At 45.8% G+C, this 25883-nt stretch overlaps 1 protein-coding gene across 3 annotated transcripts in view; it reads right to left on the bottom strand.

Annotated features, from left to right (window-relative positions):
- Positions 1-9040: 9040 nt before the first annotated feature.
- Positions 9041-25883, bottom strand: part of TDRD5 (tudor domain containing 5) — a 35382-nt gene continuing 18539 nt past the window's right edge. For all 3 annotated transcript variants that reach the window (XM_048861902.2, XM_048861904.2, XM_048861903.2), the window contains 9 exons: positions 23430-23642; positions 22728-22794; positions 21417-21617; positions 19723-19887; positions 16279-16452; positions 14750-14959; positions 14167-14322; positions 10397-10613; positions 9041-9593 (listed from right to left, as the gene is read on the bottom strand). In XM_048861902.2, coding sequence (XP_048717859.1) covers positions 9337-9593; positions 10397-10613; positions 14167-14322; positions 14750-14959; positions 16279-16452; positions 19723-19887; positions 21417-21617; positions 22728-22794; positions 23430-23642 — 1660 coding nt within the window. In that variant the 3' untranslated portion in view covers positions 9041-9336. The remainder of the gene's footprint in view (positions 9594-10396; positions 10614-14166; positions 14323-14749; positions 14960-16278; positions 16453-19722; positions 19888-21416; positions 21618-22727; positions 22795-23429; positions 23643-25883) is intronic.

The following is a 25883-nucleotide window of genomic DNA, read 5'->3' as shown; positions in this document are numbered from 1 at the left end:
CAGGAAAAAAAAAAATACCATATCCCACAGCAGTGAGTCTCAGAGACCGTGTCAACTAATGCATGCTGCGGGGCTAAAAAAGAGCTATGTAGCATTTGGGGTCAGGCTGGAGCCCAGACTTAGAGCCCCTCCCATCCCCACTCCCTGGGTTTCACAGCCTGGTCTCTGTGCTGAGCCCAAATATCTACACTGCTGTATTTAGCCCCACAGCGCAAGCCCCAGTCAGTTGACCCAGGCTCTGAGACTCACTGCCCAAGGGTTGGTTTTTTTGTGTAGATGCACCCTTAGCCAGCAGTCCTAGCTCTAGCAGACAGCCCAGCTAATCATCATAAAGCATGGCCTCGTGAGCTCTTCTTGATTGTTCTAGGCTAGGAGAAAGAGGCTCCCAAAACAGATCCCCAAGGGCTAGCTGCATCCCTTCCTGGATCTAGTACTGTCTTGCGCATTTCAGGCCTGATCCATGTATCCCAAACACCTCAGCCACTGTTCTCCTGTCTCCCAGGCCGGCCAATCAGCATCAGAGTGATTCAGATAGGAGATCACCTCAGATTTCCTAAGAGGGTGAGTTCATACAGCACAGCCCATACTGCGATTACAGGTTCACAAGCAGGAATTTCCCTCTCCCTACCTGCTGTCCAGGGAGACATTGTGCTGAATCCAATAGTTTCTTTAGCCCTAGAACACTGACCAGTTCCTAACGGGATGACAGATCATCATAGAATCCTTAGAACACTAAGCACAAGGTTAGTCCTTTCCAGGGAAGTGAATAAACAACAGAGGCCTTATAGCTGTGGGCACTGTACTGTCCAGGGCCTAAACTCCTCATACTGCCCTCTTCCCCCCAAACCTCCCTCCCAGCACCACCCGCCATCCTTACAGCTGCTGAAGTGTCTCCTCTTTGATCCTACCCAGCCTTCATTTAAACACTCTTCAATCCATTTCTGACCAGAGCAGTTTGGTCAGATTAGGAGTTTCTGTACAGTAGAGACTTGCAACAGGGCTAGGACAGATGCTGTTGGTTTGATAACAGGGGCAGCAGCAGAGCTGGGGAGAGGGCAGGCCCAACAGTGAAGCAAGCAGGGAGTCAGGAATAACGTGCAGCGTTAGCCTTGGAAATTGGAACATTTTGCCCATGCTACATCTTGTGTTACTAGCTCCTCAGATCATTGTTATGCCTGGGGAAATAAACTAGGAACCCCAGTGTCTCTCTCTTACTGGAGCATGTCTCACACTTGCATCCGATGAAGTGAGCTGTAGCTCACGAAAGCTTATGCTCAAATAAATTGGTTAGTCTCTAAGGTGCCACAAGTACTCCTTTTCTTTCTACTTACACACAGAGACATGAACCGTGCCTGCATCCTGTCCTAGGACGCCATCTAGTAGCTACAAGCAGCAATACACCTCGCTTACCCCAACTATGGGATTCTCTTACTGGCCGCCTGCTCTTGCAAAGCCATATGCTAAGGAAACCGAAAGTCCCAGGCTGGGACTATGGTGCAGATTTAAGCCTCGCAGAATACAGATTCTAAGGCTTTCAAACTGGTCTGCAAGATCACCCATCCAGTGATGAGACACAGTCCCCACTCACTCCTCTGGGGCAGAAGGGCAGCAGCTCCCCAAGATGGCAATGCTGCTGGGTGCCAGCGTGGCTGGTACATGTCAGCCTGGCAACCTTCCACGGCAGCGCACTCCGTGCCCCACACCCACACAGCACAGCCAGATGCACGTCAGCTTGTCCTTGTGCTGCTCCCACCCAAACCTTGGGCAGCACCAGGCCTCATGGCTGCTCCCAGAGCTCATTAACAATTGACACTAACAAAGAAGGGAGCTGGAACAGCAAGGGCCCCTCTTCTCTTTCTGCTGTACTGCCGTTTGTTCTCCCTTGGGGGACACTATTCTCCAGAGGCAGCCTCCTGCACAGGGCTACTCCCCACCAGAGATGCCAGGAAACTTGCTTGCTCCAGGTCCCAGGGCTAGGCTGTGCGTGGCCTGAGAAGAACTGGAGGTACCCTATCAGACAACTTTGTCAACTCAGATGTCTGAGGATGGAGACGCTCCAGCCTCAATGAAGAATCTTTTCCAACAGGTGGATGGAAAAGGGGGTCTGTGCTTCTCTAATCAAAATAAAGCGAGTTGTCACCTACTTGAACATACTGTACACAAGGCCAACACTGGATTCTATCTATGCTGGGAAGCTTGTCAGAGTTGCACTATCAGAAGTGCTGCTCAGCCATTTGGGGCGGGGGGGGGGGGGGCGAGTTTTCTTACTAGGTCATTTTTCTTCTCTAGATGGACCCAAAGGAATAGTCACTAGAATCTGACTTACATTCTGGATATTGTATTTTACTGAAGCCATACATAGCTTCGCTATATCAGTAAGGTTTTGCTATAAGCAGGTGCCCACATTTTACTACAAACTCCTAATTAAGTGACAGGCTTCAGAGTACCAGACTCCTAATTAAGTGCACATTTTGCAGCCTGTCTGTAAAAGCTAGCTGTCTAAGGTGCAAGCGTGGGTCTGAAGCAGAGCAAATAGGTTGCTTAGCTTGGGATCAAATGAAACAGACAAGAATCAAATCATACATGTTTTTACCTTTCCAGGTTTTGGGACATCTCCCCGACTGCACCAACACCAAATTCAGCACTTCAATCTGATTATCCCTACGGTATGACCTCCAGCTTAGAGCCTACAGCAAACATAGGCAGGGACCATCCTGCCTTCTTTGTTATTCATTAGGAAATGGGAGGCTGCTCAGTGAGTCCACACCCAGGATCATCAGAGATGAGCAATGGAGAGTGGGAAACAAGAACTGAGCTGGACAGTAAGCAGACAAAAGTGCCATTAGGGTATTGATACTGATATGGACTGGCCCGCAACCCAAAAATCTAAATCTCAGCACTTCAGACACATCCAAACCCAACTTGGGAGCCTGATTAGTGGCCAGCCATTTCAAATGCCATCATCACACTGCAGTAACCACTTCGGGCAAGCCCGGGGCGACTGGAAATTGAACACACCCATCAGGCAGCAGCTTCTCCGGAGAGACCTGACAGAACAGGAGCACGAACGGCATCAGGATGGCGACAACCAGCTCAGGGCACGCCCCATCCCAGCAAACAAGGCAAGCTCTCCTCTATGTTTAAGCCTTTAACATGAGGATGCCAAGTGGTGACATAGGAAAACCAGCTTTCTTTCACCAGGCCTGGATCCCCACTCCCCCAGCCTGCAGCTCTCTTGGAGACCATCCAGGCTGTGCTCCACTAGGAGGTGGCTCAGGGCACTCTGTAGTGACTCCTGCTGGCTGAGCAATGCTCACTGCAAGGATCCATAAGGGATTCCTGTCCCATAAAGCAATGCCAAGTACAACAATGCCAGCCCGGTCCATAAGCGAATGTTTTAATGAGAGACTGGCAGAAGGGGTCTCAGTACTGAGCAGTACCTACACAGAGCTGGGCCAATAGTATTGCCAGGTGGATGGTGACATTCAGCAGCTGGAAGAGGGAGTCTGTGAACTTGTCATGGGGCAGCGTGTAGACTAGGCAGCTGGGAGAGGAAGGGTCTGGCAGCCACATGGGACTGTTTGGCTCCTTGGCAGGTGGAGGGGAACTGCGAAGGGAGCATTCATGTTATGTACAAGGTAGCGGGAAGGTTCAGGCAGCTGGGGGAGTCACCTCAGGGAACATGGTGGGTGACAGGTAGGTCTGGCAGGTGCTGGGGTGGACAAGTCATTTGTCAGGCAGGCAGCAGTGGTGTCTCCAGCGGGGAAGGCTTTGTTAGGTAAAGGGGGTTGCAGAGAGAGGTGGCAGTCATGCAGGGGAGGGGGATAGGAATGGGAATGTCACATGCTAGTTAGCAGGCTAACGCAGCCAAGAACTCTGTGTTAGACATATAGCACCTTAGCCAGCACCCCACCTTCCAGAATGCCATGGGAGAGCCCATGCATAGCTGAGCCACACAGGCTCTGCTTATGGAGTCCGCGGAAAACCAGCTGAATCAGCAGGTCAGAAACTTTATTACATAGAGCAAACGGCTAATGAAATCCCCACTGGAGGAAACAGAAGGGAGGTTTGTACTGGAAACCTGAGAAAACAAACAAGCTTCTCTCTCCACTACTGTGCTTAATGGCTCCGGGTCTCAGGCCCCAGCCTTAATTCTGATCTTTTATAGTCACTATCCTACCCATGTCCTTTCAGCAGCAAGTCACTTCTTCCTAAGCAAAGGTGAGAGGGGGCAGTGGGGCCTAGAAGCTAAAGAAACAAACTAGGGTCTAGGAGGTAGAAGGAGCCAGGTGGGCAGTTCTCTGTGGCCCCTGTATATGGATCCAGCAGCGTGGAGGGGCTGTTAAAAAGCCATAAGGAGCTGGGGAAGAATGACCTCAGCACAACAGTAGCTCTATGCTGCTCCCCCTCACAAGGTCTGGCATAGGGGATGGTTGGAGTGGGGCTGGAGGAGGCATGCTAGGGGATGTCTCCACAGCACTGATAGTTGGGCAGCAGCCCGTAGTCAGCTCTGGGCAGGCTACTGTAAGTTAGAGAGGTCCCTGGTTACTTTTATACCACCAGTCATGCTGGTTCCTGCAGCAGCCCAGAATCCAGCCAACAAAATGGTGGCTTCAAGCCGCTCTGCCCCTGTACGGTGCCTTAAGTGCTGCCCTTCCCTGAGGCCCAGCACGTCTCAGATTCCATTTAGCGTTGCTCCAAAAAGCTACCTGAGGTTGTGTGTGTGTTTGTAAAATATCCAGTTCTCAGGCAAAACATTTTTACTTCATGACACCATAGGTGAAATGGCAGTCCTTCCCTCCCCCTGCCCCCGAAACGGCCAAATTCTCCTGGGATGTAAATTCCGGTTCATGTGCTGTTCTAGTAGAAGCACAACTTCCCCTTTCAACAGGCGAGACCCCTGGTCTCTCCCTGTACTAGGCTCACTCTTTCAAACGTAAGTAGCCTGGTCTCCTAACAATCCTGCTCCCTCTGAAGCAACATTACTTCCACTTCTCCTCCTAACCGTTCATGTACCTACAAAGGAGCCAGTATACCCACCCTGGAGCAAAAAGGAATTCCAAGCCCTTGGAAGGAATAAAGTACTTTTGGTCCACTCTCTTACAGGTAGGCAGGCTTGCAGCCGTGGTTTGCCAAATGGCCTTGGCAGGTTCTAAAAGGGCTGTGTTGATAGGTAATGCAATTCTAGAAGAAGAGGGCTGCAGGATGTCGGTTAGCTCATGCTGCTGTTCAGGGACTTCCTCCAGGTTAATTTGTAGCTCACTGGCAACTCTTTTAAACAGGTCTTGAAATTTTGAGAAGTCTTCTGAAGAACGTAGTGCTTCATCAGGTGGAACAACTGGTTCTACCAGGTTAGAGGCAGGCTGTGCTTGCTCTTGCGGTTGTGACAGGGCTGCCTGGAGTCAGTGGCAGGGTCATCAGCTGGTGGTACCGAGCAGGTCTCACGCCTAGCATCAGTGGTATAACGAGTGTGGTCCCAAGCATAAGGAGCCCATGGAGCCCAATATTGCCACTGTGGTGGGAAGGGCATGGGTGGTGCCATTCAGGGGTTAATGCACCATGGGGCAGGACCCTTGGAGTAGGATTAGGCAGCTTTTTTGTATGACCTCTCTTGACTGGGGTCTGTGGATGGGAGATCTGAGGTGAAAATTCTCCCTGCAGACCAGATTCCTCATCACTGGAGGAAAGCTGTGCAGACCTTGCTTGAGTGTCCAGAGAGAAGTAGGTGTTAAGTAGGGGTGACTGCAAGGTATGTGACACCAGGTGGTTACTTGTGTGTATGAATTGCAGTACCACAGTGTCTCTGTGGGGGGGGGGGGCCGAGCAAGACCAATTTGTTGTGAGGAGGGGTTCCTCGGCACCGGTGTCCCGAGCGTTCTGTCACTGCCGGCTAGCTCAAAGGCTGACGGTGCCAGGAGAGTGAGGAGCCTGCGGGGGGTCAGGCAGGCTAGTATGTGTCGGCACCGCTTCCATTGTGGTGCTGAATGGTACCAGGCGAGAGGCAGGCAACTGAAAGCCTGAAGCCTCAGCACCGGAGGTTAGTGTGACTGCCGCAGCCGCAGGTGGGTTTCGTGCGGTGCCGGAGTAGCCCAGCGCAAAGGTACTCAACAGGGGAAGCGTGGGGAGGGAAGCAATACCCAGAGAAGGCTTGTCCCTGTGAACACCCTTTGCGGGTGAGAGAGACTGATTTTTTTTTTTGTCTCTTTGAAACGGGGTGTGCGTGTGCGTTCGCGCACAGTGTATAGCGGAGTCAGAGCCCGGGTTTTTTCAGCACGAGGAGTTTTAACCGCAGCTCCCTGTCTTTGTATGCCCTGGATTTCAACTTGCTGCAGTGGGCACATTTTTGGGGGATGAGGGACTACCCCATACATTTAGCATCTTGGTCACCACATGGCTTTCCACAATGAAAACTATAAACTCTTCCCTGGAGGGTTCTGTCAACTTGTCTATGAACTTAAACATGACCACTCAACTGACAAAGACATTTAGAAAGCAACACCTGCTGGTTTGTGATGCACTTTTCCTGGAAAAAGGAGGTATAAATCTTCCTCCCCATTAAGTCCATCCTCTTGGACTCTTTGTCCTTAGGGGTGGACTTGTATCTTCTCTGCCATGCCCTGTCATTTACTGCAGTTACACCACCAGAGAAAGTTAGGGGACAGGTGGGAGTAGAAACCCTCAAAGCCCTGCATGGGAAGGAAGTACTGCTTCTCTGAATGTTTTGCCATGGAATGCAATGTAGCTGGAGTATTCCACGGGGCCTTTAGAGGCTCCAGAAGAACCTCATTTATTGGATGGGCTACTCTCCCTGGAGCTGATGGTTGAAGAATATCTGCATATTCTCCTGCAGGAATTCCACCTGGATACCCAAGATAGAGGCCACATGTGTCAGGATGCCTTAAAGTCCTCAGACACCGAGGGAGAGGTAGATTAATTCAGGTTGGATGAGAAGATGGTCTGCTGCACCAATGATGGGTCCTGTTCTTGCACTATAGGATCCAGTTTGAATAATCCCAGAGGTCCAGAGGGAACAGGCTCAGAAGTCGCTTGCAGCGGAGATGACTCATGAGTGGAAGTTACCATCAGGACCTGTAATCTCGCTCTAGAGCGGGTCAAGGAATGAGATCTCAGGGACTGAGCAGCATTCCAAGAAGGCCAGTAGGCATATGGATAAGACATTGGTGGCCAGGAGGCACTGGACCAAGAGTCCGTCCCGACTGTGGGACACATGCCAATCTCAGTAGCAATGGTGATCCAACTGCAATCTCTGGTGCCTGTGCGACAATGATGGGTACGACAACCCCAAGCAGGATCTTGAGGAGTCCTAGAGGTTCTCTGATGACAATGTGGGAGCCAGCCCCAACAGGGCAAATGGTCAGACTCATCTGAAGCCCAATCCAGAAGCAGCATCAATGCCAAAGAGGAACGGGCGATCAGCACACCATTGCTACTGAATGAGACACACCTACCCAGTACCAAGGCTAAGGGCCGTACCGAACTCTAAGGAATCTATTGCCAAGATGACAGTGCCAAAATAAGCACCACTGTCGAGGGGGCTTTTGGTGTCAGGCCCCGTGTCAGCCTCCACTCCACAATCCAAGGCCTGGGAGGTGTGCACTATGGTACCAATGAACTTGGCAGCTCTGCAATGAGGCCGGAAGGTACCAAGGGCACAATGGAGGGCGATGCAATAGAAGCCATGGCACCAAAGCACTCTGGAACCAGTGGAGGGTCTGGGACAGAGAAGCAAATCAGGTCTGATGCCACCGGCATGCAGTCAGTGCTGGTGCAGACTTAATCGGTACCAGACTCTATAGATGCACTATGGCTTGAACTTGAGTCAATGGTACAGGCTCTCACTGATCTCGGCATGGTACTGGGGAGCAGTTTGACAGATCTCCTTCATCCCATGTGATGGAGGGAGTACAGTGCCAGTCACTACTTCTCTTAGAAGATGAGGAATTTCCCCAAACCCTGAAATGGTCCAGATTCATTTTATGGGACCAATTCCTCACCCTACAAGAGAAGGGTGAACGACCTTTCTTCCCCTTGGGGGGAAGCCCAATGTGCAGCAACATCACTTGCTGGATCTGAAGGTGACTCCCAACGGGACAAGGGCCTCTGTGCCGAAGCAGGCCTCATGGCCTGATCTAGCATGTGCTGCTTCAGCCGCCACACTCTTGCCACCTGAGTCCTCTTTGTGAGCAACTTGCAGATGGGGCATTTCTCTTTAATGTGTCCTTCGCTGAGACAATAAGCACCTCAGGTGGACGTCAAGGTTAAGAGATGGCACCCACACACACAATGACCATGCTTGAACCCTAGTGAGGGCCTGACAGACAGCAGCCAATTGCTCCAATACTATACTCACACTGAAATGAAAATAAGGTATTACTAACTACTATATACAAGAAAAAGTTCACACTTTTGTTCTCCGTTTCTGAGAAGTGAAACATGACTCCAGCCACAGGTGGTCAGAAGGAACTGAGGGGCTTGAAGCGGTGCTGCCTTTTATAGTCAGGGGAGGGGCTAAGGTCCCAATGGCGTGAGCACCACCCCTACAAGTATTGCTAGATAGAGCTCTCCAGCTCCAGTGCACTGGGGTCATGCACACCTAAACTGAATACACAGCTGCATCTGCTTGAAGAACCACCACCATATTTTAACATTATGTAGACGCAGCAAGACAATGGGGCATGACATAGGCTGTTTACTGATTAGGAGTGCTCACCACAGGCTGGATGGCCTGACTTACGATGTGACTCTAGTTGTACTACCAAGAAAAGGATTATGTGATAGATCCACTGCATTTAAAAAATCCTTACTCACAATAAGTCATAAGTTGCAAAGCTCAAGGCAATGCCTGTTTTTGAGGGGAAGCTGGTTTAGAGGTGAGTGGAAAGAGGGTTTTGTTTTTTTTTAAGATAGTCTGTTTCTAACATGACTTGCCAAATCTGACCCCAATTTCCTTCTTCCACCTTTTGGAGACTGTTTATACACACACACACACACACACACACACAACACAACAACATTGAAACACAGTTCAAACCACTATATTAAAAAGAACAGTTGTTGCACAGCAGTACAATAAAAGGAATATAACCATCTCCACTGAAAATAAAAGCAACATTTATCCCATACACAGGCATGTCCAAGGAGACCCTAGGCTCTAGTTATCAGGAGGATGAATATCTCTTACGGCCAAAGAGAAATGGCACAGGAGCACCAACCCCTCAAAGAGCATCTTCTTTGTTTCTCCATCTTGTCTGATGCAGTACAAGTGAATTAGACTCCTTTCTTGAGAAATCATACAGCTGGGGTTCCTCCTTCTCCTCATGTCTCCAACTTTCTCAGGACAGCGAACCAGTGAAAAAGGCCACTGGAGGTGGCCAAGCGTGCAGCAGCTCCCAGTGCTGCGGTAGGAGAACTGCGAGGGATGTAGAGCTTCTCTGACACCTGGAGCTCAGCAGCTAGGATCAGGGAATTCTTATCCTCAGCCCCTCGATTAGTGCAGCTGTTACTGCTACTCAGTGTGATAACTTGGGTCCTCCAGAGGTCCTCATTCTTCACCTTCTCTGGAATGACTTCCCCTGTATAGTAAATGAGACAAGGGTGGAAGGATGGTCTAATGGATATGGCACTGGACTGGGACTCAGAAGAACTGGATTCTCAGCTCTACAACAGACATATTATGCAACCGTAGACAAGTCACTTATTTTATGCTGTAAAATGGGCATACATATTTCATTACCTCAAAGGGGTGTTGTGAAATTAAAATCAATTTATGATTCAGAGGACATACACATGGGAGCTCAGAGGGCTTTAGAAAAAACAAGGGCTTCACTCTCTCATTTTCCATGGTCTTACATGGAATCCCTTAAATGCCAGGAGATGAGAGTCCATTTAATATTGGGAAATCCTAACATTTGAAACAGACAGGCAAAAAAATCTAGGATAAGGGCTGGACAAAAGTAACAGAAGATAAATATCTGGATAAGGCAGGGAAATGAACCAAGAGAGGAATAAACCTCAATTCTTAGAAGTCTTTCAATTCTTAAAATACTTAGGAATCCACTTCTCTGCACATGGGGCCAACCTGAAGTACTGCATCAACCCACAGTCACTGTTGGTGCAATGGACAGATGGCAATAAAAAGCCAAGATTCAAGATCTCCATTTGCATACACCAGTGCCCTAGCCCCAGGATTCCTGAGCCCAGCTTCTGGCTATAATGGACTTCAGACAATACCAGAAGCCACCCACCAGTGCCATTAGCATAGTACCAGGATCACAGAGCTAGGGCCAGCATTCAAACTGGGCAGTAGAATGCACATACTAATGCCCCTTCAGGTCTTCACACACCCTAAAAATCCAGTCAGACAAATCCACAGTACCATTCTGCTTCTCCAAAGATACAGGTGCTGTTGTAAGTGAGGCAGAAGCAGCTGGTGCTGTAAGACACTGGACCTTGTTAGGAGATATTTTGTTCTGATCAGGCTCCAGTTGGCTAGGCTCTGCTGAGGGCTGGGAATGGCTTAGGGAGACACAAAACTCTTCCAGTGACTTGGACAAAATAGCAGGATCTGGTGAATCTCCAGGAGAGGCTGGTGTCTGCAATCAAATATAAAACAGAGCAGAGAGCAAGATTAGTGCACCCACAGTTCATCAACTGTCCTGGTCACCATATAGTTAAGCATCCAGACATAGCTGGAAAGGAATTCTAGCCACTACGTTTCTTTTTTTTTTTTTTGGCCAATTGCACAAAATCAGGGCCAGAGACAGCACCTCCTCCACATTCTCCAAGGAGGGCGGCTGCTTATTGCAATGTACAAAATTCCATCTCGGCTCATGTCTTAGCAAGATATTAATGGTCTGCTGTAAAAAACCCTCATAATTCTTGAGTGGAGAGAGGCCCCAGGCACAGCAAGACTGGCAGTGACAGAGTGAGCACAAGGGAATTTGGACTGAGGTTGAGTGGGCTGCTCAGTCAATTTTTAGTTGAATAAAACCTTCGCTTCTAGTTTAAAGGTTCACCTAATTCACAGATCTGTACCGGGACTGATGTTTGTATTTACTAACTTAAGTTTTTTCCTGACTATAAAGATGAGTTAATGCACTGGCACAGGCTACCTATGGGGGCTGCAGAATCCCCATCCTTGGAGGCTTTTAAGAACAGGTTAGACAAGCATCTGTCAGGGATGGTCTAGATATCCTTAATCCTGCCTCAGCGTGGCAGGATGGACTAGATGACCTTGAGATCCCTACATTTCTATGAACTGTAAAATGATAACATTTACAGTAGACACAAAATTGTTTAAGATAGTCAAGGCTAGACATAACTGTGGGGAGCTCCTGAAATAGTAAACAAACTAGGCAGCATATATATAGACAAAGGAAATTCAGTGTTGACAAATGCAAGGTAATGCACATTTGGAAAGAATAATTTGAACTAACCGACATTGCTGGGGTGCAAATTAACCAACCACTTGGGAAAGACATGGCCATTGATGTCAATAGCTCAATGGAAATCTCTGCTCAATATGCAGAAGTCAATGCATGAGAACAATCCACAGTGAACTGAGATAAAGCACAAAGGATAGAAACCCTCAGGCTCCAGGCACAAGCCAACTACTAACTGATGGGAGACCAGGAAGAATCTTCTCCTAGGGGAAGTTTTTTCCATAATTTTCCTTTACAAAGTTTCTTGTACCTTCTTCTTAAGTACCTGACAGGGATCACTGTCAGACAAGATACTGGACTAGATGGACTGTTCTGCTCCAGTAGGGAGATTCTTACGCTCCTAAAGCCACATGATCAGCTGTCTAATAGTTATGTAGTTATATCTGAGTCAGTACATGAGGAACTCCACATTCTCACATCATCCATTTTGATCTCCTTCTCGTCTCCTCACCTCTGCTTGCACAAGCTAGGTTGTCTGCTCTTCTCTCATTACCTTAGCGCCACTTTCCTCACCCCAACCTCTCTTTGCTCTCACAAAGCCTCACCCATCTCCACCCCATTTAGACCCACCTTTCCTACCCTCATTTTTTCCAGCTCTTCCCCTGATCCTCTCAAATCTGGTTTCTGATACCCCACTAGAACTGCTCTCATCATAGTCTAACCACCTCTTCCTTACAGTTAACGAGTTGTAGTAATGCACAAAAAACTTGCAGGTATTTGATCATTCCTGATCCCTCTGCTGCCTTCAACATTAGAACAATTTATGCCCCTCCACTATTCCCTCCTCTTGTACATCCCAAACTCTGCATTCATGTTAACTTATACCATTAGATAGTCATTATTTATTATCACCACCTAACTATCAGCGCTCACTTTGTGCTCCACATCCCACAAATGATCCTCCCCAACCTGACTATTAAGAGTCCTGACTTCAATCCCCTAACTCATCAAGCAGTCAGAGGCATTGGCAATATTGACTAAGCAGCTTCAAATTCAGCCATAGACGTACTTTTAAAGTTGTTAACATAGGACCTGCTCCTCCTCCCACTGAAGTTAACTGCAAAACTCCCGCTGAGTTCACGGATGCAAGATCGGGCTCAGTGTGAAACTACACTGAATAGATTCTACAGATTTCCCACCTACAGCAGAGTTGGTCACACAAAGAGCATGCCAGGGGAAAACAAACAACCAGAGAGTCATTCTGTGGAAGCTGACAAGCACTCACCACTATCAGGCCCAAGCATTACACTAATATAAAGCTGCTGAGTCTGGATTGCTAACTACATTTATATAGTATAAAGATTCTTTTCTGGGTTCTTTCCTTGCCCTCTTACCCTTTATCATGCAGATGACACTACACTGGGAGGAGAGGTAGATACGTTGGAGGGTAGGGATAGGATACAGAGGGCCCTAGACAAATTAGAGGATTGGGCCAAAAGAAATCTGATGAGGTTCAACAAGGACAAGTGCAGAGTCCTGCACTTAGGACGGAAGAATCCCATGCACCACTACAGACTAGGGACCAAATGGCTAGGCAGCAGTTCTGCAGAAAAGGACCTAGGCATTACAGTGGACAAGAAGCTGGATATGAGTCAACAGTGTGCCCGTTGTTGCCAAGAAGGCCAATGGCATTTTGGGCTGTCTAAGTAGGGACATTGACAGCAGATCGAGGGATGTGATCATTCCCCTCTCTTCGACATTGGTGAGGCCTCATCTGGAGTACCGTGTCCAGTTTTGGGCCCCACGCTACAAGAAGGATGTGGAAAAATTGGAGAGAGTCCAGCGAAGGGCAACAAAAATGATTAGGGGACTGGAACACATGAGTTATGAGGAGAGGCTGAGGGAACTGGGATTGTTTAGTCTGCAGAAGAGAAGAATGAGGGGGGATTTGATAGCTGCTTTCAACTACCTGAAAGGGGGTTCCAAAGAGGATGGATCTAGACTGTTCTCAGTGGTAGCAGATGACAGAACGAGGAGTAATGGTCTAAGTTGCAGTGGGGGAGGTTTAGGTTGGATATTAGGAAAAACTGTTTCACTAGGAGGGTGGTGAAACACTGGAATGCGTTACCTAGGGAGGTGGTGGAATCTCCTTCGTTACAAGTTTTTAAGGTCAGGCTTGACAAAGCCCTGGCTGTGATGATTTAGTTGGGGATTGGTCCTGCTTTGAGCAGGGCGTTGGACTAGATGATCTCCTGAGGTCCCTTCCAACCCTGATATTCTATGATTCTATGATCATCATCACTAGCATATATGAAAAGGAAGGGTCAACACTACTGACTAGAGAGACGTAGCGCAGACAGGAGATATGTATGCTTCCCCACAGAGTTCTGTAGGAGAATCTAGACGTACCTGGAACCATTCAACCCACTCCTGCAGATCACACGGTCTATTAGCAGAGATTGCCAATCATACCAAAGCATGGGATGGTTCTCTGATACAAAGGCACTGAATTAGGATGAGACATTACATTTTGTTTCACGTTACTTGCTATAATTGGATTAATTTGGAAGACACTCAGACAAACTGGTGGTGGGCACCAATGTAAGAACCTAGATGCAGAGGTAGGTAGATTATCTTGTTAAGTTGTGCCTCATTTGGACTAAAGTTTCAATTTAATAAAGACCAACAAAAATATTTCCAGGAATATTAAAATAATTTAAAAACAAAATAAGCCACTATACCGGGCCAGAAAATGTGTGCTTACCTTCAGTTCCCCGTTGGGCTCCAGGACTTCTCCCAGTTCCAGTGTCTCCTGGATTGGGTATTTTGACTTTTCAACTGCTGTCCTTGCCATGTTCACATGATCCAAAAATGGCCACACATCATCCCAAGTCTCTTCAGCAGCAGCAAAATGCCCTACCTAAGATACCCACCAGAGTGGGTGTGGAGAAGAGAGAAAGCGGGAGGGGCAGAAACATATGGAAAACCTGGCAAAAATTGCAACCAAGAGAGAAATAGCATTAAAGGATCAATTATATAATCCTCAATTGAGAGTGGACCTAAACCTCTCATTTTATTTCCAAACAAAAAACTTTTCAGGCACATAAAAAAACTTGATATTGTGTTGGTGTACGAGGCCAGCAAGAAAGGAGCCCTGAAATCACAGATCTGGACAAAATGGAGTATCCCTTCATACACACTTCTGCTTTAGGGTGTTGGCGAGGTTTCCCCATTAAATCAGCATATGCAGCCTACTGTGCATCATGCACAAGATGTTTAATTCCCTTTAGGATGTCACCATGGGGCATCTGTCCATTTCCCTCCCTCCCCGAAAGATTACAAGTAACCTGTTGCAGCTGCTCTTTGCTTTGCAGGCTCTGATTTCTTCCTTCATGGCTGGAGGTCTGGCTGGAAGATACCACAGTATCCAACTGCAAGGTGTCATGGCCAATACCAGTCTGCTTATTTAAGGTTTGCAGAGGCAACCAATTTTCATCCCAGATGTCTGAGATCACAGACACCAGCTCTAGGTGTGGCATCTCCAGATGAGGACTTTCCTTTAAAAAAAAGCAACTAACTCAAGTTGATATTCTATGAGGGTATGTGAAAAATCCAGAAGCCATTCAATAAAGGGCAGAGAATGGAATTCATCTCTCCTTATCCTTGTCCATCTTTCCATTTTCTAAATACCTGCAGCCCCTTCTTATTTAGCCTCAGAAGAGATTCGGTGAGGTTTGATAGTTACATTGGATACTGCTTAATAGCAATCCTAATTTTAACAACTTCCAGTTAATAGGAACATATGGGTAGGAACCAATCCCATCCCACTGACTTTAAAGTTAACGAGACTTGGATTTTGGCAACAGGCAGGTCTCTTATAGCAACTTTTTGACATGCCTTCCCTGGCTACAGACGCACAAGCCTGCCTGTGGCTGGGAGAGTAGGCTGCAGACAGGGCAGCAGCTGGGAAGGCCACTGCAGTCTGGATGCGAGGCTTTCCACAGTTGCCATTTATCTGAAGGTTGCTAGTAAGCGGAAGGAAGACTTGTACAGCCAGGGAAGAATGCACTGGGACATGCTGAGCCTGTGCCCCCGGTGCCAGGCCAGGGTGCTCAGCATGTCCCAGTGCATCCTTCCCTGGCTGCAGCCCCACAAGTCTTCCTTCTGCTTACTAGCAACCTTCAGATAAATGGCAACTTTTATAAGCAACCACTCGGTTCCCAGTGAAATGGAATCTACTGTACTTTAAAATGGACAGAAAAGTCATTGCGTGTCTAAGCCTGGAAGCTTTTAATACAGTACACACTAGCAGCACTGCCACAATACCATTCTTTGTCCTAAGACATGGGGTTCCAGCACGTGTACCATTTGCTCCTTTCTGTGGAGGAGAGGAATACTCTGATGTACAGAATCTGGTTTCTAGGGAGATTCAATTCCACTGTTTTCTTTTGTTTGCATTTAAACAAAATGCATGCTAGTAAGTTAACACTTATTCGCTCAAGAGTATTCTTCTCCACTAACACTAGTTCATATTGTCATCCAGAAGCCTGCAAAATTTCATTGCCAAAACTGTTCCTATCCTAATACCTCGCCAATTATAGTATAAAGATTAACAACCTTTGCAAACATCTCTTGAACAACATTTAAAGTTTGCAGTTTTATTACAGCAGTTTTAAATTGTCACCAACACTTGATTCCTCCGGGGAGCTCCTTTCTATGTCCTATTCTTCCTTACCCTTTATTGCAGGTATACATATTGCCAAATGCTTTTTGGAATTGCTTCTAATCCTAATGTCAGCAGCAAGCTGATAAAGGGACAGTTTCTCATCTCAACCTCAATTAAGTTATTCAGTTTTGGAAAAAACGCCAACCTCACCTGCATTTCCAGTTCTGGCTTTCTGGGCTCTCCATTTGGACTTTCCTGGTAATTTTTGTAGTCTTTGCCTTGTGAGTCCCATGAAGTGAGAGAAGAATTCACAGAGCAGGCATGTTCTTGTACTCTTCCTTCAGGTTCTAAGCACATTGCATCCTTCTCATCAACCCGAGATCTCTAGAAAGAGAACAGTAACTTTATTTCAGCTCACCTGTACATGCTTGTTTGGTTTTTTTAATTCTGATTTTAAAAGATTTATTGTATTTGACATAAGTTACTGTACAAAAATATAGAGAGACATCCACCATGTGAACCAAGGACTCACCCATAACATATATTATTTCAAAAGAGCATGAGCAAAAGTAGTAAGGTACAGTACATATACGATATTTATATTGTGCAAGGTAATGAGCTATAAGATTCCAAATGCAGACACACTGCTCTCATTCTGCTTGAGAGCAGAGCATCATCATTTGTTATTTGTCTTATGGTAACACCTATAGGCCCCAATAAAGATGGGGGGGTCATTGTGCTAGGCACTGTGCACTGTGTTTAAAATAGAACACTTAGATTTTAGATTTGTTACACTAGTTTTAAATTAGTTATATTATGAGAGAGATAAAAAAATGGTTCCTATAATACTCAGGTCAAGGAACAATGCAATATCTAAGCACCGCATTTCAGGAAGGATGTGGACAAATTAGAGAAAGTCCAGAGAAGAGCAACAAAAATGATTAAAGATCAAGAAAACATGACCCCTGAGGGAAAACTGAAAACATTGGGTTTGTTTAGTCTGGAGAAGAGAAGACAGAGGGGACATGATAACAGTTTTTAAGTACATAAAAGATTGTTACAAGGAGGGAGAAAAATTGTTCTCCTTAACCTCCAAGAATAGGACAAGATGCAACAGGCTTAAATTGCAGCAAGGGTGGTTTAGACATTAGGAAAAACTTCCTAACTGTCAGGGTAGTTAAGTACTGGAATAAATCGCTTAGGGAGGTTATGGAATATCCATCTGTCAAGGTTCCTCCCCCACTCTGAACTCTAGGGTACAGATGTGGGGACCTGCATGAAAACCTCCTAAGCTTATCTTTACCAGCTTAGGTCAAAACTTCCCCAAGGTACAAAATATTACACCCATTGTCCTTGGACTGGCCGCTACCACCACCAAACTAATACTGGTTACTGGGGAAGAGCTGTTTGGACGCGTCCTTCCCCCCAAAATACTTCCCAAAACCTTGCACCCCACTTCCTGGACAAGGCTTGGTAAAAAGCCTCACCAATTTGCCTAGGTGACTACAGACCCAGACCCTTGGATCTTAACAATGAACAATCCTCCCAACACTTGCACCCCCCCATTTCCTGGGAAATGTTGGATAAAAAGCCTCACCAATTTGCATAGGTGACCACAGACCCAAACCCTTGGATCGGAGAACAATGAAAAAGCATTCAGTTTTTTACAAGAAGACTTTTAATAAAAAATAGAAGTAAATAGAAATAAAGAAATCCCCCCTGTAAAATCAGGATGGTAGATATCTTACAGGGTAATTAGATTCAAAAACATAGAGAACCCCTCTAGGCAAAACCTTAAGTTACAAAAAAGATACACAGACAGAAATAGTTATTCTATTCAGCACAATTCTTTTCTCAGCCATTTAAAGAAATCATAATCTAACACATACCTAGCTAGATTACTTACTAAAAGTTCTAAGATTCCATTCCTGGTCTATCCCCGGCAAAGACCCAGCATACAGACAGACACAGACCCTTTGTTTCTCTCCCTCCTCCCAGCTTTTGAAAATATCTTGTCTCCTCATTGGTCATTTTGGTCAGGTGCCAGCGAGGTTACCTTTAGCTTCTTAACCCTTTACAGGTGAGAGGAGCTTTCCCCTGGCCAGGAGGGATTTCCTCTTCCCTTTATATTTATGACACCATCACTGGAGATTTTTAAGAGCAGGTTAGACAATTACCTGTCAGGTATGGTCTAGATCAGCATTTCTCAAACTAGGGTCCACAGAATGGGGTCCACAGGCCCTGCTGATCAACTCCTCCCCGACCCTCCCAGGAGCAGGGACAGGGTGCGCTCGGGGGAGGGGACGAAATCAAGTCCAGGGCTGCCAGCCCCTCTGATCAACTCCTCTCCCGCCCTCCCAGTGCCTCCTGCACACTGTAGAACAGCTGTTCCCCGGTGTGCAGGAGGAGCTAGGAGGGAGGGGGAGGAGTGGGGACGGGGCAGGAGTGGAGCGGGGGTGGGAAAAGGCAGGGTAGGGTTGGGGCCTTGGGGGAAGGGGTGGAGTGGGGTCAGGGCCTGGGGCTGACCAGGGAACTTGGGGGTTTGCAAAAATTTTTAAATCAAAATGGGAGTCCTCAGGTTGCTAAAGTTTGAGAACCGCTGGTCTAGATAATACTTAGTTCTGCCATGAGTGCAGGGTACTGGACTAGATGACCTCTCGAGGTCCCTTCCAGTCCTACGATTCTATGATCTACTCAAAAGGTGCTCAGATGCCCTAATAAAGTGTGCCACAGAAAAGCCTGTAAGAAAGAAATAAGAAAAGAGCAGACAAAATTGGTTAATAAATATTTCACCACTGTGTGGCCTAGTGGATTGAGAGCCCTGGACTGGGATTCAGGACACTGATTCTATCCTGGCTCTTCCACTGGCCTGCTGGGTGACAGACAAGTCGCTGGCCCTCTGTGCCTCAGTTCCCGCTTTTCAAAATAGGAAAACAATGCTTTCCTTTTTTGTAAAGTACTTGGAGGTCAAATGATGAAAAGTGCTATATAAGAGCTAAATATTATGATGAAGGGGTTTTTTTTTTTGGAGTGGAACAATAGTTATGTAAGACCAACTCCTCCCCATGCCCAAAAACTGGTTTTCATGGGGTTTTTTAATAAACTAAATTTAGGATGAACAAGCCAAATTTTAATAGCAATAAGCCATGCCAGGGTGTTTATTAGGTGGCTTATGGTGTGCTTCTCTGATGGCTGAATGCTACACACTCAAAAATGCAATTCATGCTGCTCCACTGCAACTGCACATGAACAGATAAGAGGAAAGCAAGTAAAGACACAGAAGATGAGAAAGGGAAAAGTCTGAAGTCAAGGCTGATTCCAAGATACAATATGTGAACTCAATGCCAAGTAAAGGTCTGAGTTCAAAGAGTAAGTAGAACAGGAGTCTCAGAGCAAAGAGGACTCTATACCTAGAAGTTTAGGGAGTACCCAAGAGCTGTCAAGAGAACAGACAAGCAGGCAGAAAAATAAAAGATAAGGGCAAGCATGAGGAGATCTATTTGTGTCCCATCTGAAACATTTTTATTCTTATGGCACCTGTTTGCTTTTTTATACCACAGGGTTAAAACATAGTGTACCAACCCACCAGAGTCTCCCAACACAACAGCTGTTTTTAATCTTGTATTAGACACAGAAGAGCTAAAAACCTCCCACCTGGGCATATGGTTCGCTCTCATTCAGCTCCGGATTCACTGCCCTGCTGGCTTCATAGAAAGATTCCTGTTCCTGTAAGGGAAGGTCTGTCCCCGACGATCCATCATTCTCCTGCTTCGGACTGGGCTGCAGGTACAAGACTGAGGGGTTCAGTTCTATAAACCCCTGTTAAAAATAAACAGTATGTAAAGTCAATAAAGTGTGTTGTAAGCAACAGAAAAAGAAGAAAAAAAAACCTAGAGCAAGATTTTGAAATGGTTTTCAAACTGCAGCAACCTGCTACCCAACTGAGTGGGAGTTGGGTTGGGAGCCATCTAGATGCTGGCAGAGTCTGCCTTGTTGCAAAAGTTAAAATGGTTTTCCACAGTGACAAAACTACTCATCAAATGATACCTGGACGTATCACATGCCAAAATGGCAAGACTTCTTGCCACAAGATTTACTGTTCAGCCTACAGCTTAAAGCAAAGGACACAAGGCCCCTGGGTTCTGCCTGTTACTGATATTTGAAACCGTGGGATTTTGTTTATAGTTCTTGGTAAAACAGTGCTGACTCTCACTTTCAAATCACAGTGTTGGCCATTCTTAGTTATATTAAATTATACATTTTTACAGCACTGTTTAACAGCCTAGGCCCCTTTCTAAATGATAATCTGGTGCTGGAGCATAATCCATTTAGTGTGACATTTTAGCATAACCCACTATACACTTACCAGGAAAAAAATAAATCACACTAGCATCTTTATACCTCAGTATGCTGTAACTGGGTTTCTGTGGTCAGTGCAGACAAGGTTGGAGATTTACCTCTTGTAATTCACCTTGAGCTTCAAACAAATAAGCTAATTACAACGAATCACCTGAGACTGAGATTTCCAGAGCAAAAGTACCAAAACTGCATAACAATTTGAGTTCTTTCATTAACAAAAATAAACACAAAAGCAGAAGACTTCCAAGCAGACTTGAAACTAGACAGTAAAACCTCATCAATTTCAGAGAGATGAACTAAATGTTTTAGTTCATTTTCTGAGCAAATCTTGTGCTGTTAAAAATGACGGACTGACAGAACTGGTGAGAGCCAGGAATAGAAAAGGCAAGTATCCTATAGGCAGTTGCACATGTGTACCTTAATCCTGCCCTGTAACACAGGCTCTTCACTGCTATCCCAGTTCTGGACTGCTATTGAGAATGTCTACAGTTCTCAAACTTTTTTTCCATATTTATATAAGGTCCCTATCAACACTACTTGAACAAACAATAAATGATAATAAAATATCCACATTAAGAATCTCCTAAACCCATGTTAGCAAATGTTACCAAAGAATCCTCTCTGTAACATTGATGAAGCCATAGCAGCTTTCTGAACAACAGCACAGCAGAGATGAAAGCACACATGAACCCTGCAGCATTACACAGTGGTGGTTAGGTGATGAAGTTCAAATGTCTAATTGTGCTCAGGCTGTGAAAACCTGTTTAAGATAAATGTGAACTTAAGCTTTATGAGATAAAGGACTATTGTATGAATATACTGGACTCTTCTCCCTGGGATGAGTGAAATTTTAAGGTGCACTGGAAGTTCCTGTTGCATTTCTTTTGTTAAGAGTAAATTTTCCATGTTACATAATCCAAATTCCCACCATATTACAGCCCCTTCCTTGAACAGTCTTGCTCAAACTCGCCACCTCTGCCCTTCTTCACCTTGGAGAGAATATTTTCTCTGCAAATGACAGCATGGCCCTCTGCTCTCAAGACCTGATGGATGTAGATATCTTCATCAGAGGTAGTGTCACACAGGAAGAGGTGAAGAATACCGTTCACATATTCATCCACCACTCCCACCAGTGGCTTCAGGTTACACAGCTTCCAGAACTGTAGAATGGCATTGGTAGTCCAATGCCCCTTGAAGAAAGGGGGATAAACAGGTTACTACAAAATAGCCCATTGGCAGCTATATGATGCTTATTCTCATTCCTAGAAAGTTTGCTGTGGATGCAAAGGGTGAAGGCAAGCTAGATTCAGGGGCGCAACCGGGCAAGGTTTAGCTGAAGTAAGTGTAAAAAGGGTGTACCACTCAGGCAAATGCACCAAACTGAACCTGACAAGATTACCAACACTCAATTAAGTTTAACTACTCAAAATGTAAAAAGGCTGCAGAGCTGGAGTTATTACTGAGAAGCGACGTGCACTCTAAGCTCTTATTTTTCCAATGACTGACAAACTGTGTGGCCAGCTCCTGAAGTTTTATCAGGAGCCTTCCAATACATGGTGATTTGCTGCAAGCCTCAGCTCCCGGAGTCACGTGATTAAAGGAGAATTTCAGCTTTCATTTATAAAAAAAGTTTCTAGCCCTTATGGTTCTGAAGAAAAGCTTGAAAATGTGAACCTAAATGCTTAGAATGTGAAGGAAATAAAAAGAACCCAAAATGTATTATTGGTAGAAAGCCTTTCCTCCCTTTGGAGTTTTCACATACTTCTCACCCCAGACAGATTATTTTGTTCTGAGAAAGTCTGATGGAAATTTATTCATCTGTTTTGCAGTTAGAGTGGAAAGGAAATCAGGGATCCTGCTATAAGGGGTGATGGGCTGACTCTAAAGAGGGTCCTGGCCAGTCCCCCCTTGTGAAGGAAGTTTTGACTAACATGGGTCACTCAAGTAAAGCAAATATTTAAAGCAGAGAAAACTGGGCTGGATTTCCCAAGGCTCCACAAGGGTCACAGAGCACTCAGGACAGAGGAGAAAGCTTATTCACTGGCATAATGAATACCTCTACAGGAGCTGTCCATTTGTAGACAGAATGCAAACCAGCATGTTATGAATACTCAGAAAGGGAACAATGATAGGTTGACAGACAACAGCAAAACTCCCATGCACTTTGGTGGGAATCAGATCAGGCCCAGAGAATGTCAACATCAATATTACTCAGTTTATTTCAAGTAGGCAAGAGGCCAATGTCTACTGCACAGTCCCATTATATATAAATAGGTGAAAAACTGTCTGTGGATACATACCCCTATGGGTTTCACCCATGCCAAGGAACAAGGGATAGCTTGGGCAGGAAGTTTCGAATAGCAGCACCTGCAACAGGAATCAAATCCATCATTTCATCACACACCAAGAGTTAAAAATATGGATGGTACAAGTTTCCATGAGCCATATAGCCTCTTGATCTTCAATTCCAACAGCCACCTCATAGTTGTATTTTTTTAAATTAATATTTTATGCTTGTGAAAGACGTCCGATGAACAGCTCTGGCAACCAACATCCTCCATCCAAAGAATGGGTACAGCACAGACAACAGCAGTGGCAGTTCCCACGCACTGCCCCATGCCAAATGTATCTCACCCCTGCAACTCATTAAACAGAGACCGATGGTTATGACTTTTGGTTCAATCAGTGTCAAAGCCCCCATGTAGAGAGGCAGATGAGACAGGAGAACAGACTAAATAGTGTGGAGGCTAGGAAAGGAGGGAGATGAAAAAAGCTCTCTTCCCTCCACTCCAACCAACTCAAAATAAGGACAACTGATGCTTTATGTTCATCCCAGAATAAATGACAACTCCAAATATGTCTGGAAAACACTGAAATCTATTGACAGTGTTTATGCAGCTTTCCCCAAAGGGAGTGAAGGTGGGGCAAGCTCCAGGAGAGAAGGTAAGATTTGGCAGCACTTAGCCAAAATACCCTTAGCCAGAATACCACAATTAACTTACTTGAGGAATCTCAGGCAAGACTTCGGCACAGTCCGCAGATTTCCAAAGTCTGGGAAGAACACCTCCACCTCCTGTTCGCTGAGCACCTGGTGGATGATGACTCGGTACCACCATTTGTCCTCCGAAATCCTAACACAGCAAAGATGGCCAGGCTGGACCAAGACCTCCGGCATGACATAACGGTCAGAAACATTTTTATTTGAATAGCATCGTCTGCAAGACACCACAGAAAAAGGTCACGCCCAGCAGGAAGCAGTACAGACAGAACTGCATAGGTGCTTCAGTACAGCATTGCTTTCTTGTTTTCCTTTAAACCTCTCTTTGATATGAACTTTCAAGGAGCCTTATGGTAAAACATCAGAGCTAAGAACAGTTTTCAGAGTTAACGTAAGATCTAGGAAAGGCAATGCAGAGGAAGATCTTCCTTAACAGTGAAGGTGACCCTTCCATATCATGCTCTTATACCACATGGGTAGAGTACACATGTACTTTAAACATTTACGATGAACACACAGCCAAATTCAAAGGCTCAAATATATTTATATTCAAAGAGTATAAAAGCACACACAGGGATTTTACTCGCCTTCCAGCAAATACAGTAGGTGCAGCTGTGACACAATGACCTTCAGAGTAGCACCCTGCAATCCCCATATTCATCAATGGTATATGGTTGTGGTATTTCATACAAAGAGTGCCTTGAAAGGTATCATATGAAAAGTCATGATCTGCTGAAACTCATTGTTCTGTCAAAATATGTATATCATTATGTACGATGTTATAAGATTTTGCTATATGGTTGTTATTGAAAGGTGTAATGAGTTTGGGATACACCCACTGCTAACCTTCCAGTGACAACGGGGTGGTGACCCACACCCAGATGGGCATTAACTGACCCTGATCAGCAGGGGAATTGTAAACAAGAGATTTACAGTTCTGTAAGAGACCGTTGTGCAAGCACCACACAATCGGGATTGCTCAACTCTGAATCAGCAAGGCCCACGAGGACATGCCTGGGCCAATATCTTTCCAGGGACACAGACTGAGTGTATAAAATAAGGGACAGTGGCATCACCAGACCATCTCTCGTCCCTCACCTACGCCGAAGGGCAACAAGAGAAAGACTTGGAACTGAGGAGATTAGTCTCAGGCTGGGAAGGAAATTGTGCTTAAGAATTAAGAACTGTAACCTACCTATAACATCCAGTGAGATGAGAAAAACTGCTTCAATTCTTGCTTAGTCTAAACGTTTAGGATTTAGAATATGTGTTGATCTTTTGTTTTCTTAAGGTAACTATCTCTGATCTTTATGCCCAGCACTTATAATTAGGGCCATGATTATATCACGGAATCCATGACTTCCAGAGACCTCCGTGACATTTTCTGCCCCAGGGCTGGACTACTGTCAGCAGGCAGCCCCACAGCTCTCAGTTCCTGCAGGCAGAGGCCCCCAAGCAGCTCCTAGCCGCTGGGCAGCAGGGGTCCCCCAGAGCTCCAACTCCCCATGGGCAGCTGGGCTCCCCACAACAGAGGAGGGCAGGGGGACCCCACAGCAGCCCAGCCACAGCGGGTGGCAGGAGCCCCCCCAACAGCAGCCCAGCTGAGGGAGGCAGACAGAGCCCCCCACAGCTGCCCAGCCACCAGGGTGGGGATTGGTCCCTGCAGCTGCCCAGCTGCTGTGGGTGCTGGACCCTTCTCACTCCCCGTTTTATCCGTGATTTTTACTAAAAATATCTCTGACATGTCATGGACTTCCGTGAATTTTTATCACCTGTGACCTGTCCATAATTTTTACTAAATATCTCTGACAAAATCTGAGTCCTACTTAAAATCACTTTAAAAAAAAATCTTTCTGTAGTTAATAAACTTATTTTAATGTTTTATCCTTACTAGTGAGTCTGTCCAAAGTGCTTGGGGAATCTGCTCAGATTACAAAGGCTGGTGCATATCTATTTTCCTTTGATGATGAAGTGGCAAACTAATTACTGAGCTTGCACTGTTCAAGAGAAGGCCTTGAGCAATGCAAGACTGTATATATCTGGGGTGCAAGGCTGGGGACTTGGGAGATTTGCTGGTCTTTCTCTGTGTATAGTTTATGAGTTGCATGAATGCTCTTCACACCACTTAGCTGGATGTGCCTCTGCATGCTGATGGCTGAGTGATAACAGTACCTGGAGGGATTTGCTGCTTGTCACTGGCAAAGCATTGAGAGAATGAGCCCAGGCTGGAGAGTTAAAGGGGCCAGTGATCCCACTTTTCCAGGTTGCTCACACAGGCGTAGTAAAAAAGTATATGTAAAAAGTATAGTTAGAGCTGTGTTACAGAGTTCAGTTTTAACCGAAGCGGTCAACCTTTATTTTGTTGAAATCTCATTGAAATGGAAAAAAAAAAAATCAGAATCCAAACTGAGCACTATTTGATTTTTTCATAGTGGTTCAGTGAAGAATGAATAGAGAG

The sequence above is a fragment of the Caretta caretta genome, chromosome 8 (assembly GCF_965140235.1).
Source record: "Caretta caretta isolate rCarCar2 chromosome 8, rCarCar1.hap1, whole genome shotgun sequence".
NCBI lineage: Eukaryota > Metazoa > Chordata > Testudines > Cheloniidae > Caretta > Caretta caretta.
This window is presented reverse-complemented; position numbering and strand designations above follow the sequence as displayed.